We start from the raw sequence: 13896 nt of genomic DNA, 5'->3' as shown, positions 1-13896 counted from the left end.
CAGAGGCCCTGGATACACGTTCTCATTCTGTTCCATCAGGTAAGAGTTTGCGCCAGGCACTTGCTCCCTGAAGGCCTTAGCAACTCCTATAAGGGTCTGCTTCCTGTTAGCTGGGCACGCTCCATGTGACCTTTCTTTTGACCAGCCAAGTGATCTTGGAAGGAGCCACTTCTGCCTTCATTTTGGGGGAGGAAACATACTGGAGGTCAAGTAGGTCGTCGAAACCCAGGTGTAGAATCACAAATGGTGACATGAGACTGTGGACTCTATGCATGGTGCCACCCAGGTTCTGTCTGAGGCTGTCAGGATTAGGAGGACAAGGCCCCTCGATGGCTCCATTTCAGCCACACTAGGAGGTTTCTGCCCCAGAGCTCTGCTGTCCAAAACTACCAGTAGGGAAGAGCCAAATAAAGTCATTTAAATCAATACTAAAATCTAAAATTCAGTTCTTCATTCATAGTAGATACTTTCAGAGTATCTCCTGGTGGCTACTGTATTGACTGGCGCAGAAAAGGAAGATTTCCACCATTACAGAAAGTTCTGCTGGTTAGTGCTTCTCTAAGTGTTGTCATTCTGCTTGCCAGTTACAATCTATGACTCATTAACTGAACCTGACCTTCGTCCTTTAGCGACTTCTCTCCTCTTGTGGCCCAACAAACACCTCCAACCCTCCCGCCTTTAAGCCTAGACTTTCCAGCCATGATTTTCTTGGCAACCTTTATTCTCTTGCTCCTTGATACTCTTTTAGGCAACCCCTGCCAATCCCTAACCATTGGCAAGTCATATCCTTTCGATTTCCCTGCTCTTGTTTCTGGGATATAACACAATACTAGAAACAATGATAAAATAATAAAATGAAGAGAATGCATGCTCTCAACCCTAACTGGGTTGTCCCTGCTTCTCAGCATTTCTTTGGCTCATCTAACAGACACACTAACACATCCCTATGATGCCTCTTTCCCAACACCCCAGGCTCCCATGATCCTCATTCTCCACAGATGACCCACCTCACAGTCAGTGTCCCAGGAGGATGATACAAAAGCTGTTACCATGGGCTTCTTCAGCACGTTCCTCCAGGTTTCTTGTTCCCTTACCCCAAACGATCTGACAACTGCTTTCCACCCAGCAGCACTAATTGCCGGCTTTCCATCTTTGCTCATGTCTCTCTGCTGTTCAGAAGTTCTCTTCCCCAGCCGACCTCTGCCACGAAGCAGTTTTTGGATCATCCTATCTGAAAGCAACTTCTCTCTTCTCCAAGTTTCTCTAACATTTTCTCTGAACTTCCCACACAGATTTCTAACTGGTGCTGCTTGTAATAATGTACAGGTCACCCATACCTTCCTCACCAAACCACAACTAATGTGCAAGGGGGTGCCTGATATGGATTCAGCCTGCACCCCTGGAGGCAACTAGCATGGGTCTTGGTATAGATAATGCTCAGCAGATATTTATTTAGTGAATTTCTATATACCTATTTATGAAGATGTCAGATTAATTCCCAAGGTAGACAGATTTAATTCAATAATCAGTTGATGAATACACTTCTAATGATCACATGAAGTTCTAGCTAAATGACTAGATTACCAGATCTTCTGATGGGTGGTGTGTTGATGACAAGAACTGTAATAAATGGGGCCACAGCAGTGTAGGATATCATTCTGTGGGGAGGAGGTGTGGCACTGGGTCAAAATGATACAGAGTGGGCAAACAACCAAAGAAAGGCATCAAAGCTGTAAGAGACTTACCTTGGGTAGCAATATAATGATTGGGTCGATGATAACCCTAAAAATAAATGAGAAAGAATATTTGACCAACTTAAAATCGATACGCAGTGCAGAAGTCACACAGTAAGTCTGCCACAACGAATGCACAAAGACCAACAACGGTGTCGGCTGGAAGTTCAGTGACCAGACGCAGTACCACGGAGTCCCACATAAAAAGCAAAGGTGCATCACACATCACAGTTCTGTTGCTTACACAGGGGGTGGGAGTAACTTAATCATACACTGGCTATGAGATGATGGGTGAGCAATAAACACTAACAACTTATGGATTCTCTGAAATAACATGACCACGACTCTTATTAGATTGCAAACAGGCTGGGAATGTGCAATAGGATTTCATTTGTGTTCGGGATGTTATGGGCAAGATGCCAAGGGTTTTAACGCATTTTCTGTCCTGCCAGTATAGGCAGCTATATCAATAGTTATACTGAACATCATTCTTAAACACTGCTAATGGTATGCCATGCTGCTGTAGCAAGAGCCAGAAATTTGAAGAGGCAGAAATTCTGCAAGGCCCCTTCCTTTTATCGTGACCCTGTGAGAAGGGGAAAAGATGAAAATTGGGCCCAAAGAAAGAAGGGAACAAAGAACACTGGAGGATCAATATCCGGGAGAGAGAAAACCAATTTAGAGAAAATGACACACAGGTAACGGAGTATCACCATGGATCTTAATACTTTCCATTTCTGTCCCCCGAGATTACTCAATATGCTGTGCCCAAAGCCAGATGGGAGACAGGAGAAACTTGGAGAGGAAATACAGATTTCTCAGACAATTTAAATGCATGTCTGTTGGATGTTTTTGCTCTTAAAAAAAAAAAGTCATTGATAATGAACAGCAAAGGCAAACATACTCTTTATACAACTGACCTGCTGTAGGTCTCAAAGACTTTTGACAGATATTAAATAGGATTATTAAATTATCACCCATTTCTTGCCAGATGATAGATGCCACAAAGCAAGACCCTGTCTGATGTACGGTCCCATGAATCAGTCCTAGCAAGGCTAGGAGATAGGAGGAACTCATTTACAAAACAGAAATAATCCACACAGCCCACGAATGACTTGCGCTGCTAAATGCAATGGTCATTTCTCCGTTCTCATCTCTGTGACCTGCCACCATCTATGTGACACGATTAAACCCCTTGAAATACTTTCTTCTTTGCGTTCTGGGATATGATGCTCTCCTGTTTTTCTTCCTCCCTCCCTCCCTGGCTTGTCTCCTTCATTCATCTGCCCATTCCTCCTCTTTGCCTTGACGTTGATGTTGGAGGGCTCAGTTCTTGGACTCTTTCCTCATCTACATGGACTCCCTTAGTGATCTCATCTGGTCCCATGGCCTTCAGTGCCATCTGTATGCTGATGAATTCTGCATCCTCACTTCCAGCCTGGCCTTCCCTGCCCCGCCCCCCAATTCCAATGTGGGATAATCTCTTACTTAACACTTTTCACCTATATGTATAACATATATTTAAGGATTAACACACTTAAAAGTGAATTCCTTATTTTCCCCCTACCTCCCACCTGAATCTGCTCTGTCCACAGTCTTCTTCCCAGATAATAGCAATGCCATCTCAAAGGGACCCTGGCCCCTCTCTTGCTCCTACACCCCCCAAATAAACTGTCAGCAAATCCAGGGCTCTGGGTTGAATGTGGATCCAGGATCCTACCATTTCTCATCTTCCAGTGCCACCATAATTCCAGGCTTTCCCCCCTCCCCGCCGCCCAGCTCTCACTGCTCCTGTAGCCCCTGGGAGGTCTTCATGCTTCTGTGGGAGGTGTTCATGCTTCTATTCACACCCACCTACAATGTGTTCCCCTCTCCACTCTGGGATCATATCACCCCTCAGCCCCGGTGACTGCCTATGCCACAGTAAAAGCCCACATCTGTATGACTTTTTACCTTATCTGTCCCTACAACCCTTTTGACCTGTTCACCTGTGACTCTACCCCCTCGACTTGACTCTACTCCACCAACCCTCGCCGGCTTGTTTTACTTCAAATTTGCCAGCCATGTTCCACAGCAAGGCCTTTTCATGGGCTTTTCTCAGTCTGGAATGCTCTTTCCCTGAATACCTACATGGCACAATTTCTCCACTCCAATATTACCTTCTCAGTAGAGCTGACTCCAGCCACTCTACCCAAAAATTACAATCCACCTCCAGACTGCTTCTCTATGTCCTCCGTTACGGCTTCCATTTTCTCTATCGTACCTATTATTACCTAATATACCATATAGAATTAACTGGTTTCATTCATTTGTTGCTGTTTCCCCCAATTAAAGTACCAGCTCCACTGGGTTGGAGGTCGGCTTTTGTTTTTCGTCTGAATCGCTCGCAGTTGCAACTCCAGTATCTACACCAGTAACTGACATATAATAGGCTGCTCAATAAAATCCTGTTGACTAAGTGAATAAATGGGCCCTGAATATTGACTCTCTTCTCTGTTAAAATAAAAACTAATTAATCTGGTATTTTCATTACTTTTATGTCTTTCCTCCTCTGCATCTTTACCCGCTCATTCTTTAAAGTTTAGTTAAAATCACTTCTACCACAAAGCCTAATCAGATTCCATTTACTCCTTCAGGCCTTGATTCATCAAACACTTAACTAAGTGCTTACGGTATTGCAGGTCTGGGCCCAGTGCAGGGGGTACAGAGACGAGTAGGATACTGTCCCTGTGCTTAAGGACTCTGCAGGGGCTCTAGCAGCTGGGACTGGGGATGGAACAGGATTCCCATGGAATTTCCCAAGGGAAAGAGTATTACAGAGAAGATATTTCTTACTTTAGCTTCTAAACTGTGAGGCCCTGGGGAGAAGGTAACAGATCTTGGACACCTGTGAATTATCCCATAAGTACTCACTAAATGTCTGCTGGGTAAAGAAATAAGTACAATGTACTTAAGGAAGAAATTTTGCTTTAATGGAAAAAAAAATCTAACTTGGGTTGGGTACGTTTTGGGTCATTATGAAGTTTAGGGGTTCATTTGAGGAACAGGATGGGAATTAGTCTTCAAACAGTCATCCTGCAAGGCCCACCCTCAGATCCATAGCCGAAGTCTCAAACCTTTCCAAGTCATACTAAAAATAACATTTCTTCTGGTTTGATGCTAGATTGTGATGCTAGGACTTTCAGTAGCTTCCGATTTATACTCAACCAAGAAAACCAAGAAAATAAAAGAACTCATATATGTATGGATAAGAACTATATATGGATAAGAACCTATATATATGTATATCTATCCATATATATATATATGGGTAGATATATTTATATACATATATGGATAGATGTATTTATTACAGATATATTATAGATAGATATATTTATTATATCTATTATTTATTTCCCTGCCCATGGAAGTATTGATGGGCTAGAAGACAGTGTGACAGCCAAGCAACTGCCTGGGGAACTGCAAGAGAGCTGAAGCCTGTTTAATGTGAGCTTGGGCCTTGAAGGTAACAATGACTTCCCTTCATTTTCAGGCGACTTTTGATTTCATTCATTCTTTCAACTGAAAACATGCTGTCTCCTCAGGAATTTATTCTAATGTAAGACATTAAGTTAACATGATGCAGAATGAACAAAGAAGCTGTCTTCAATAATTAAACAGCCTACATATTTAATGACGTGTCTTGTGTGCCTTACACGTCCTGGTTAACAGCTGCAGACTACTTTGAAGGCAACTTAAAAGTACAGTAATGATGTGAGATTGCAAATCATCGAATTAAGAATTAGAGAGTTTTATCCTATTAATATGTAAACAGTTTTTTTTTAAAGTGTCAAATAATCTAAGTTGTTGACAAAAAACAAAAAACAAAAAACACAGAAATAATGTTTTCTTGGTCCGTAGGAGTGCAGGACAGCAAGGGAGGCACGGAAGGGGAGAGGGGAGCTCACCAGCCCATAGGCCCATTGGAGACCAGGACTGGCTATGTCTTCCCCCAAAAGTTCTGCAGGGTGTGAGGCGACAGCTATGTGTTTGCTCTGGAGTTGGACAAATGTGTGCCCACCCATGTCACAGCAGACACACGATGTGGAATATGTCAGAACGGTTGGGCTTACGGACAGTTTCAAAATACATACATCAATATAATTTCCATTGATATAGTCTGAGTTGGTATCTCCTTCTATGGTCTGCAGCCTCACCCGCGAATGATCATCTGCAAAGCAAAAAGAAAACAGTGATTGAAAGCAATCTGTTGGGCTGTTCAGAGCCCCAGAATGTAAGCCCATGACATGGAGATCAGCCACATCCACGCTGCTTTAAAGATAAACAAAGAATTAAATACTACACACCTTCCACACTTCTTATTCTTCTCTGAAAATTAGGAAGGATTTATAATTATTTGCATTTTACAGCAATTCTCATTAATTTATTCTTTGATCACTGACAGGCATGAGGCATTGGCAGAGGTCTGAAACTTCCCCACTGAGTCCTGGGAATCACAACAGACTTATTTCTCAGATTGAATGTGCAGTGACTTCACTAAATCACATACAAACCCTGAGATTCTGATGGCTGCCTTTGACGTCCGCCTTGGCAAATGATAGTTGTTTTTTTTTTTTTTAATATTTAATTTATTTATTTGACAGACGGAGATCACAAGTAGGCAGAGAGGCAGGTGGAGAGAGAGGAGGAAGCAGGCTCCCTGCCGAGCAGAGAACCTGATTCGGGGCTCCATCCCAGGACCCTGAGATCATGACCTGAGCCGAAGGCAGAGGCTTTAACCCACTGAGCCACCCAGGCACCCTGGCAAATGATAGTTTTTAACCATGGCCCAGCCTTCTGGAAGGTGCAGACACACACCTAACCGGGACCGTCCCTCAGTTCCCTAAGCGGATCTCTACATCCTATGTGTGAGTTTCAGAGTCAGGTGTGTGGTTTAGAATCCCTCACCTGGAGTCTGGGAGACATTACCACACCTATCTGTGCTTGAGTTTTCTTATCTGTAGCCTGGGGATTAACAGTGACCACCTCAAGGGATTATTGGGAGTATTAAAATAAAATCAAAAAGAAGAGGCACCTGGATGGCTCAGTCGTTAAGAGTCTGCTTTCGGCTCAGGTCATGATCTCAGGTCCTGGGATCAAGCCTCACACTGGGCTCCCTGCTCAGCAGGAAACCTGCTTTTCCCTCTCCCTCTGCTTCTCCCCCTGCTTGTATTCCCTCTCTTGCTGTCTCTGTCAAGTAAATAAGTAAATAAAATCTTAAAACAAAACAAAACAAAACAAAGATTAGAAAAGAGCCTCGGACACAATAAGTGATGGATAAATGCCAGCTGTTGCCACCGTCGCGTGATGCGTCATGGACACGCGGACTGTTCTTCTCGCTTCTCATCTGTACAGCTGAGGTCCACACACACGAGAGCAAGCCAGGAACAGACCCCATGTGGGCTGGAAGTTTTCCTTGAGGTGACCTACCCTAAGATCTAGTTCCTCAGAGTACATCTTGCTTAAAACCAGAGCCCCCCCACCCCAACCCCCCGTGCTTGTTTTTGCTGGGGCCGTGGAGGAGGTGAGTCACTGGGGAGCTGGGGATGTGTGGATTGTTCCGGTTTTTGCATTTGTTGGGAGAGCTGGGGCACACACACAGTTACCGCAGAGCTGGGCGGTAAGCAATTCCGGCAGCAAAGCCATTTGGGCCTCCCGAATGAAAGATGTTCCAATAGACCTGAATCATGGCCATTCTGCACACATCAGGCTTTTAGTCAGCTCCTCTGAAGGGAGATTAGGTCTGCCTTCCTATACTCCTTGACTTTCCCTGGGCAGTTTTTTTTAAAACGCAGGCATCACATTAGAAGCTCCTAATCTTCAGAAGCAGTGCTCTCCTTGTCAGGAGATCTATTATACCTCCTTGTCAGAATCCCCCTTCTCTCACACTTTATTTCTCTTAGAACCTGAGGATGAACGCCGCCCATTCCCTATGATTTACCATGCTTGGGCTTCTCAAATTGTTCTGGAATGTTCTGCAAAGGGACTTCAATCTCTGATAAGACTGCACTCTCATCTCCCATAAACAGAGCCTTTGAAAGAGAGTTTCCCCATCATCTCCTACTGTTCAGTTGGTTACCTCTCTCCCGCTCTCAATCTTTTTTTTTTTTTTTAAACTTGGCTGCTATTTCTCCACATTTAATTGCTTTACCCTCCTCCTGATGGGGAAATCCAGAAGACATATGCTGAGCATATTCCCTAAGCAGACTGAGACTGCTTTTGGTTCTCTTGATATGCCCGGTAGTATCTTCTCCTTATTCTAAGGCTGATTTTACTAGATTGTAACTTCTTGGGGTCAGAGACCATGTAGCGTCCATTCTGAACATCCCCATGAGCACGTTTCAGCCAGGCCACAGGCCACTGTGCCCAGCCTCACGGCCGCTCTTCACAGCACTGCTTGCAGTGATCCCCCAACACACAAGCAGGTGCGTGCAACCCCCTTGACCGCTCACCCCACTAACGAATGCCCTGTCTCGATTGTCACTGTCTCAACAGAAGAAGGGGCAAGCTGTGGGCAGGCGAGGTTTGCTGGGGCTTTCTGCGGTGCTGGAAAGGTCCTGTTGTGGACTTGCTTAGTGGTTTTATCAGTGTTTGCTTGACAACAAATCTGTTCATCTGCATTTGGAGGCTATATGCCCTGCTTTGTAACTATATTTCATTCTTTAAAAATAAAAGGGTTCCCCTTGAGGGCATTGTGTTATGCAAAATAAACCCAGCCCGGGGCAAATATTGCATAATTCCACTTCCATGAGACACTAAGAGTAGTCATTTCACCGAGACACAAAGAAGAATGTGGTTGCCAGGGGCTGAGGGGAGGTGGGAAATAGTGAGCCAGTGTGGAGTAAATACAGACTTGGGGAAGATGAGAAAGTTCTGGGAGAGGGTGATGGGTGCATGACAATGGGAGTGAACTTGCCACTGAACTGGACACTCACACATGGTTAATGTGGTAAGTTTCATATTATGTTCATTTTACCACAATTTTTTAAAAAAGTGAATCCACTTTCTCTATTCCTCCCTTGTAGAATACCCCTTCAAGTTCCCCTCTAAGCCTGGGTGTCCTGAGAAACAGCACCTTCAAAGCTGGGAATGGGCATGTCATGGACTCACTGTCTTAGCACCCTCGGGAGTTCCCCTGTGACTCCCCTTCCCCCGATGAAGGCAAGGCAGTGGTGACAGTGACTCTAGAGCTTGCCACTAGAGGACAACTGTCATACATTATTGATGTGTACTCAGGAGATGGCTTAAAATTACTGCAATGACGTTGAGGAGGCATTGTTTTCTTTCAGTGATAAAATGTGTGAGTGTTGCTAAGTCAGTGTATCTTAAGGCAGGGAGACAGAGAGTTTAGCGGGGAGAATGGGCTTAATCTCTCAGAGGCAGGAGTTAGCTGTGGAGAACAAAAGGGCATGAATTTTGCCCAGCGAGAAAAGGCTGGTCATTGCACGACTGCCCTCTTGGCTGTCCCAGGCCCGCACGTATCCAGCACACCCGTGAGAGCACCGTCGTTCCTCAACAGCAATGAAATAAAAAGCCTAGTCTCACCATCACTCATGCTGAGTCAGAGGGAGGAAGGGCAAAAGAAGTAAGAGGATCTGTCCCTCCAGCCAGGACAGTCTTCCCTAAACTCCTGCTGCACCTCTGAAAATGCCTCGGTGACGGAAACTGGGATTCTTGGACATCCTCTTATAAATCAAGCTCTCCGTTGGTTATGGAAACAATAAATATAGATGGTTGGGCAGCAAATAAGTCAGTACAGGGAGGCTCACTGCCATCTTTTCTTAAAATCTCAGTCACCTTGAATCACAAGCCAATTAAGAAGACTCTCATACATTAAGCATTCTTTTAGGAAAGCTCAGATCCTTGTCCTGGGGCACACTTGAGGTGAAATACTACCCAATGACAATGAGGAAATGCCCAGAGGACATTTCCGGCATATGGCAAATATGGGAGATGCTCAGGCAAGGGATCCACAGAACTGCCGTTGCCCACTGGTTGAGCCCCTATCCTTCCACTTTGTTTTGGAGGCCGACTAGCCAGGGGAGGGCCTTGCTCAGTACTAGGGCCTATTGTTTGGGTTGAAAGGAGGAAGAAGTTTGGAGAACTCAGCTGTTCAGGTATAAAAGTATGAGAAATCCAGTGGGATTCGTGGCTAACAACAGGTCAGCTGTTCATGAAAGCCAAGGGGTTGAGACCTTATAGATTTGCTATTTCCAGGAGATACAGCCCAGGAAGGTTGAAAAGACCCAAGCTTTAGACTTATCAATTACCAAACCCATTTCTCCTCCAGTAACCAGAAACCCATTTCCTCCAGAAATACCTCCAGAAACCCATAACCTCCAGAAACCCATTTCCCCCCATTATTCCCAAACCATATCATGTTGATATAGTGCAACGTTTGGCTCTGGTGTCCCAGAGACCCTGATTTGAATCCTGGCTCTCTACAATTCCCCCCAATTGTGAACTTAGACCAACTCTTAATCTCGCTCAGCTTCATGTACAAAGAGGTTGATGATGGGCTACCTTCCCAGGATCGTTGGGACCAAGTGAGAAGAACATGTCAAGTGCATGGAGTATAGGACTAGTATAGGAGTATAGTTTCCACTAAAAAGGAATTACCCCTCTTATGGGAATAAAAGTGACATCCTTGTTGCTTAGCAATTCAAACTACAAAAAGCCCAGGGTGCTTGTTTGGCAGTCCGTGGAGGAGGGGAAAACCTGTACACTCTAAGCAGCCAACCTTTTAGAAAGATGAGCTTGAGCTACTTTTGAAGAGGAAACAGGATGAATACGCCCAAATAGCTCCTACCTCTTAATCCCCTGGCATCTATTCAGGAACTTGTCTTTTTATTTAAATATTTTCTTCTTAAATCAAGGCGTAATTGACATACAACATTACATTAGTCTCAGGTGTATCGCATAATATTTGATATTTGTATATATTGTAAAATGATCACCACAATAAGTCACTAGATAAAGTTACACATTTTTTTTAGTTATTGTGATGAAAACTTCAGGATTTGCTCTCTTGGCAATTTTCAAGTACTACTATAATATTGTCAACTATAGTCACCACGCTGACATTACATCCCCATCCTTTACTTATCTTTCAGCTGGAATTTTGTGTCACTTGACCCCCTTCATCCATTTCACCTCTCCCTCAAACCCCCTCCCTCTAGCAACCACAATGTTGTATTAGTTTCAGGTGTACAACATTTTATCTGTGATTCAATATTTATCTGCCTTACAAAACGCTCACCACAGTAAGTCTAGTCACCATCTGTTATCATGCAAAGTTGATATAATATTACTGGCTATATTCCCAATACTGTACTTTTTATCCCCATGTCTTATTTATTTTATAACTTGAAGACTGTACCTCCTAATCCCCTTCACCTATTTTGTCCTCCTCCCCACCTCTCCCTCCCTTCTGGTGACCAAATGTTTGTTCTCTATATTTATAGGTCTATTTTTGTTTTGTTTTGCTCTTTTTTTTTTTTTAAGATTTCAGATATAAGTGAAATTATACAGTATCTGTCTCTGAATGACTTATTTCACTTAGCATAATACGTTTAGTTCCACTCATGTTGTTGCAAATGACAAGATTTCATTCTTTTGTGGTTGAATAGTATTCCATTATATCTATATATCTGAATGTATGTGTATGTATTCATAACCATTATATATATAGATAGATAGAGGTATATTTACATCTATTTATGTATGCGTCTATCTAATACCTCTCTATCTATATTTGTGTGTGTGTGTATCTTCTTTATTTATTCATCCATATTCATCCATTAACAACCACTTAGGTTGTTTCCGTATTTTGGCCATTGTAATGATGCTGCTATGAACGCAGGAGTGCATATATCTTTCCAAATTAGATAACACCTAGTAGTGGGGTTGCTGGATCTCATGGTAGTTCTGTTTGTAATTTTTTGAGGAGGTCCCATACTGTTTCCATAATGGCTGCACCAATTCACATTCCCACCAATAGGACGCGAAGTCTCCCTTTTTGCCATATGCTTGCCAATACTTGCTACTTCTTGTCATTTTGATAATGACCATTTTCACAGGTACGAGGTGATAGCTTACTGTGCTTTTGATGTGCATTTCCCTGATGACTATTGATGTTGAACATTTTTCATGTGCTTGCTGGCCATCTGTATGTCTTCTTTAGAAAAGATGTTTATTCAGATCTGCTGCCTATTTTTAAATTGGATTTTTTTTTCTGGGTTATATGAGTTATTTATATGTTGTGGATATTAATCCCTTATTGGATATATGATTTGCAAATATTTTCTCCCATTCAGTATGTTGCCTTTTCATCTTGTTGATGGTTTCCCTTGCTGTGCAGAAGATTTTTATTTTGATATAGTCCCATTCATCTATCTTTGCTTTTGTTGCCTTTACTTTTGGAGTCCGATCCAAAAAACTATCACCAAGACCAATGTCAAGGATCTTACCACCTGGGTCTCTTCTAGTTTTATGGTTTCTGTCTTGCATTCAAGCCTTTAATTCATTTTGAGCTAATTTTTATATCTAGAGTAATATAGTAGCCTGGATTCGTTGTTTTCCATGTGGTTTCCCAGTTTCTCAACACCATTTATTGAAGAGGCTGTCCTTTTCCCATTGTATATTCTAGCCTCTTTTGTTGTAAATTAATTGACCATATAGGTGTGGGCTTATTTCTGGGATCCCTATTCCGTTTCATTGATCTATATCTGTTTTTATGCCAATTTCATACTGTTTTGATTATTATAGCTTTGTAATGTACTTTGAAATCAGGGAGTGTGGTGTCTCTAGCTTTGTTTTTCTTTCTCAAGATTGCTTTGGTTATTCAAGGTCTTTTGTGGTCCCATACAAATTTTAGAATTGGTTGTTCTTTTTCTGTAAACAAATGCCATTGGGATTTTGATAGGGATTGCATTGAACTTGTAGATTGCTTTGGGTAGTACAGATATTTTAACAATATTAATTCCTCCAATCCATGAGGACAGAATATCTTTCCATGTATTTGGGTCTTCTTCAGTTTCTTTCATCAGTGTCTTATTGTTTTCAGAGTATAGGTCTTTTACCTTCTTGGTTACATTTATTCCTAGATATTTTAATATTTTTGATGAAATTGTAAATGTGATTATATTCTTAATTTCTCTTTCTGATAGTTTGTTATTAGTATATAAAAATGCAAAATATTTTTGTATATTAGTTTTGTACCCTGAAAGTTAGTGAATTCACTTAAGTTCTAATTGCGTGTGTGTGTGTGTGTGTGTAGTCTTGATGGTTTTCTATATATAAAAATCATTTTTTTCACAAATAGTGACCATTCTACTTTTTCCTTTCCAATTTGGATGCCTTTTATTTCTTTTTCTTGCCTAATTTCTATAGCTAAAACTGCTAATACTTTATTGAATAAAAGTGGCAAGAGTGGGTGAGCAGCCTTGCCTTGTTCCTGATTTTAGAGGAAAAGTTTTCTGTTTTTCACCATTGAATGGGCTTTCCCCCATTATGTTAGCTGTGGCTTTGTCATATGTGACCCTTATTAAGTTGTAGTACATTCCCTCTATACCCACTTTGTTGAGAGGTTTTAACATAAATGGATCTTGAATTTTGTAAATCCATATTGACAGCTACTTTTCTAAATACAACTTATTCTGTCCTTATCTAGTTCAAACCATTCAAAAATATCAACAGGGGGGGCGCCTGGGTGGCTCAGTGGGTTAAGCCGCTGCCTTCGGCTCAGGTCATGATCTCGGAGTCCTGGGATCGACTCCCACATCGGGCTCTCTGCTCAGCAGGGAGCCTGCTTCCTCCTGTCTCTCTGCCTGCCTCTCTGCCTGCTTGTGATCTCTGTCAAATAAATAAATAAAATATTAAAAAAAAAATATCAACAGGGAACTGATCAACAGTGGTCTCTCTTGGGGAAGGTCATCGAAAAGATGTGACCAGTGGTTGACCCATGAGCTGGACCTGGGTACTTGAAGTTCCTCATCCATCTCCCCATTATCCTTGGAATGTGGTTCTGCTTGTTTTTCCTTCTCCCAGAAGCTACTCCAAGGCATAGTCTTGAGATAGTGATATGGTATTGAGAACGCTTGCACAATATAGGTGACCGAAG

General features: G+C 42.4%; 1 protein-coding gene across 11 annotated transcripts in view; it reads right to left on the bottom strand.

The window, feature by feature from the left end:
* The window catches only part of PTPRM (protein tyrosine phosphatase receptor type M), an 801682-nt gene that overhangs the window by 74820 nt on the left and 712966 nt on the right, over window positions 1-13896 (bottom strand). For all 11 annotated transcript variants that reach the window (XM_047696721.1, XM_047696710.1, XM_047696714.1 and 8 more), the window contains 2 exons: window positions 5870-5946; window positions 1746-1782 (listed from right to left, as the gene is read on the bottom strand). In XM_047696721.1, the coding sequence (XP_047552677.1) occupies window positions 1746-1782; window positions 5870-5946 (114 nt within the window). The remainder of the gene's footprint in view (window positions 1-1745; window positions 1783-5869; window positions 5947-13896) is intronic.

This window comes from Lutra lutra, chromosome 12 (genome assembly GCF_902655055.1).
Source record: "Lutra lutra chromosome 12, mLutLut1.2, whole genome shotgun sequence".
Classification (NCBI taxonomy): domain Eukaryota; kingdom Metazoa; phylum Chordata; class Mammalia; order Carnivora; family Mustelidae; genus Lutra; species Lutra lutra.
This window is presented reverse-complemented; position numbering and strand designations above follow the sequence as displayed.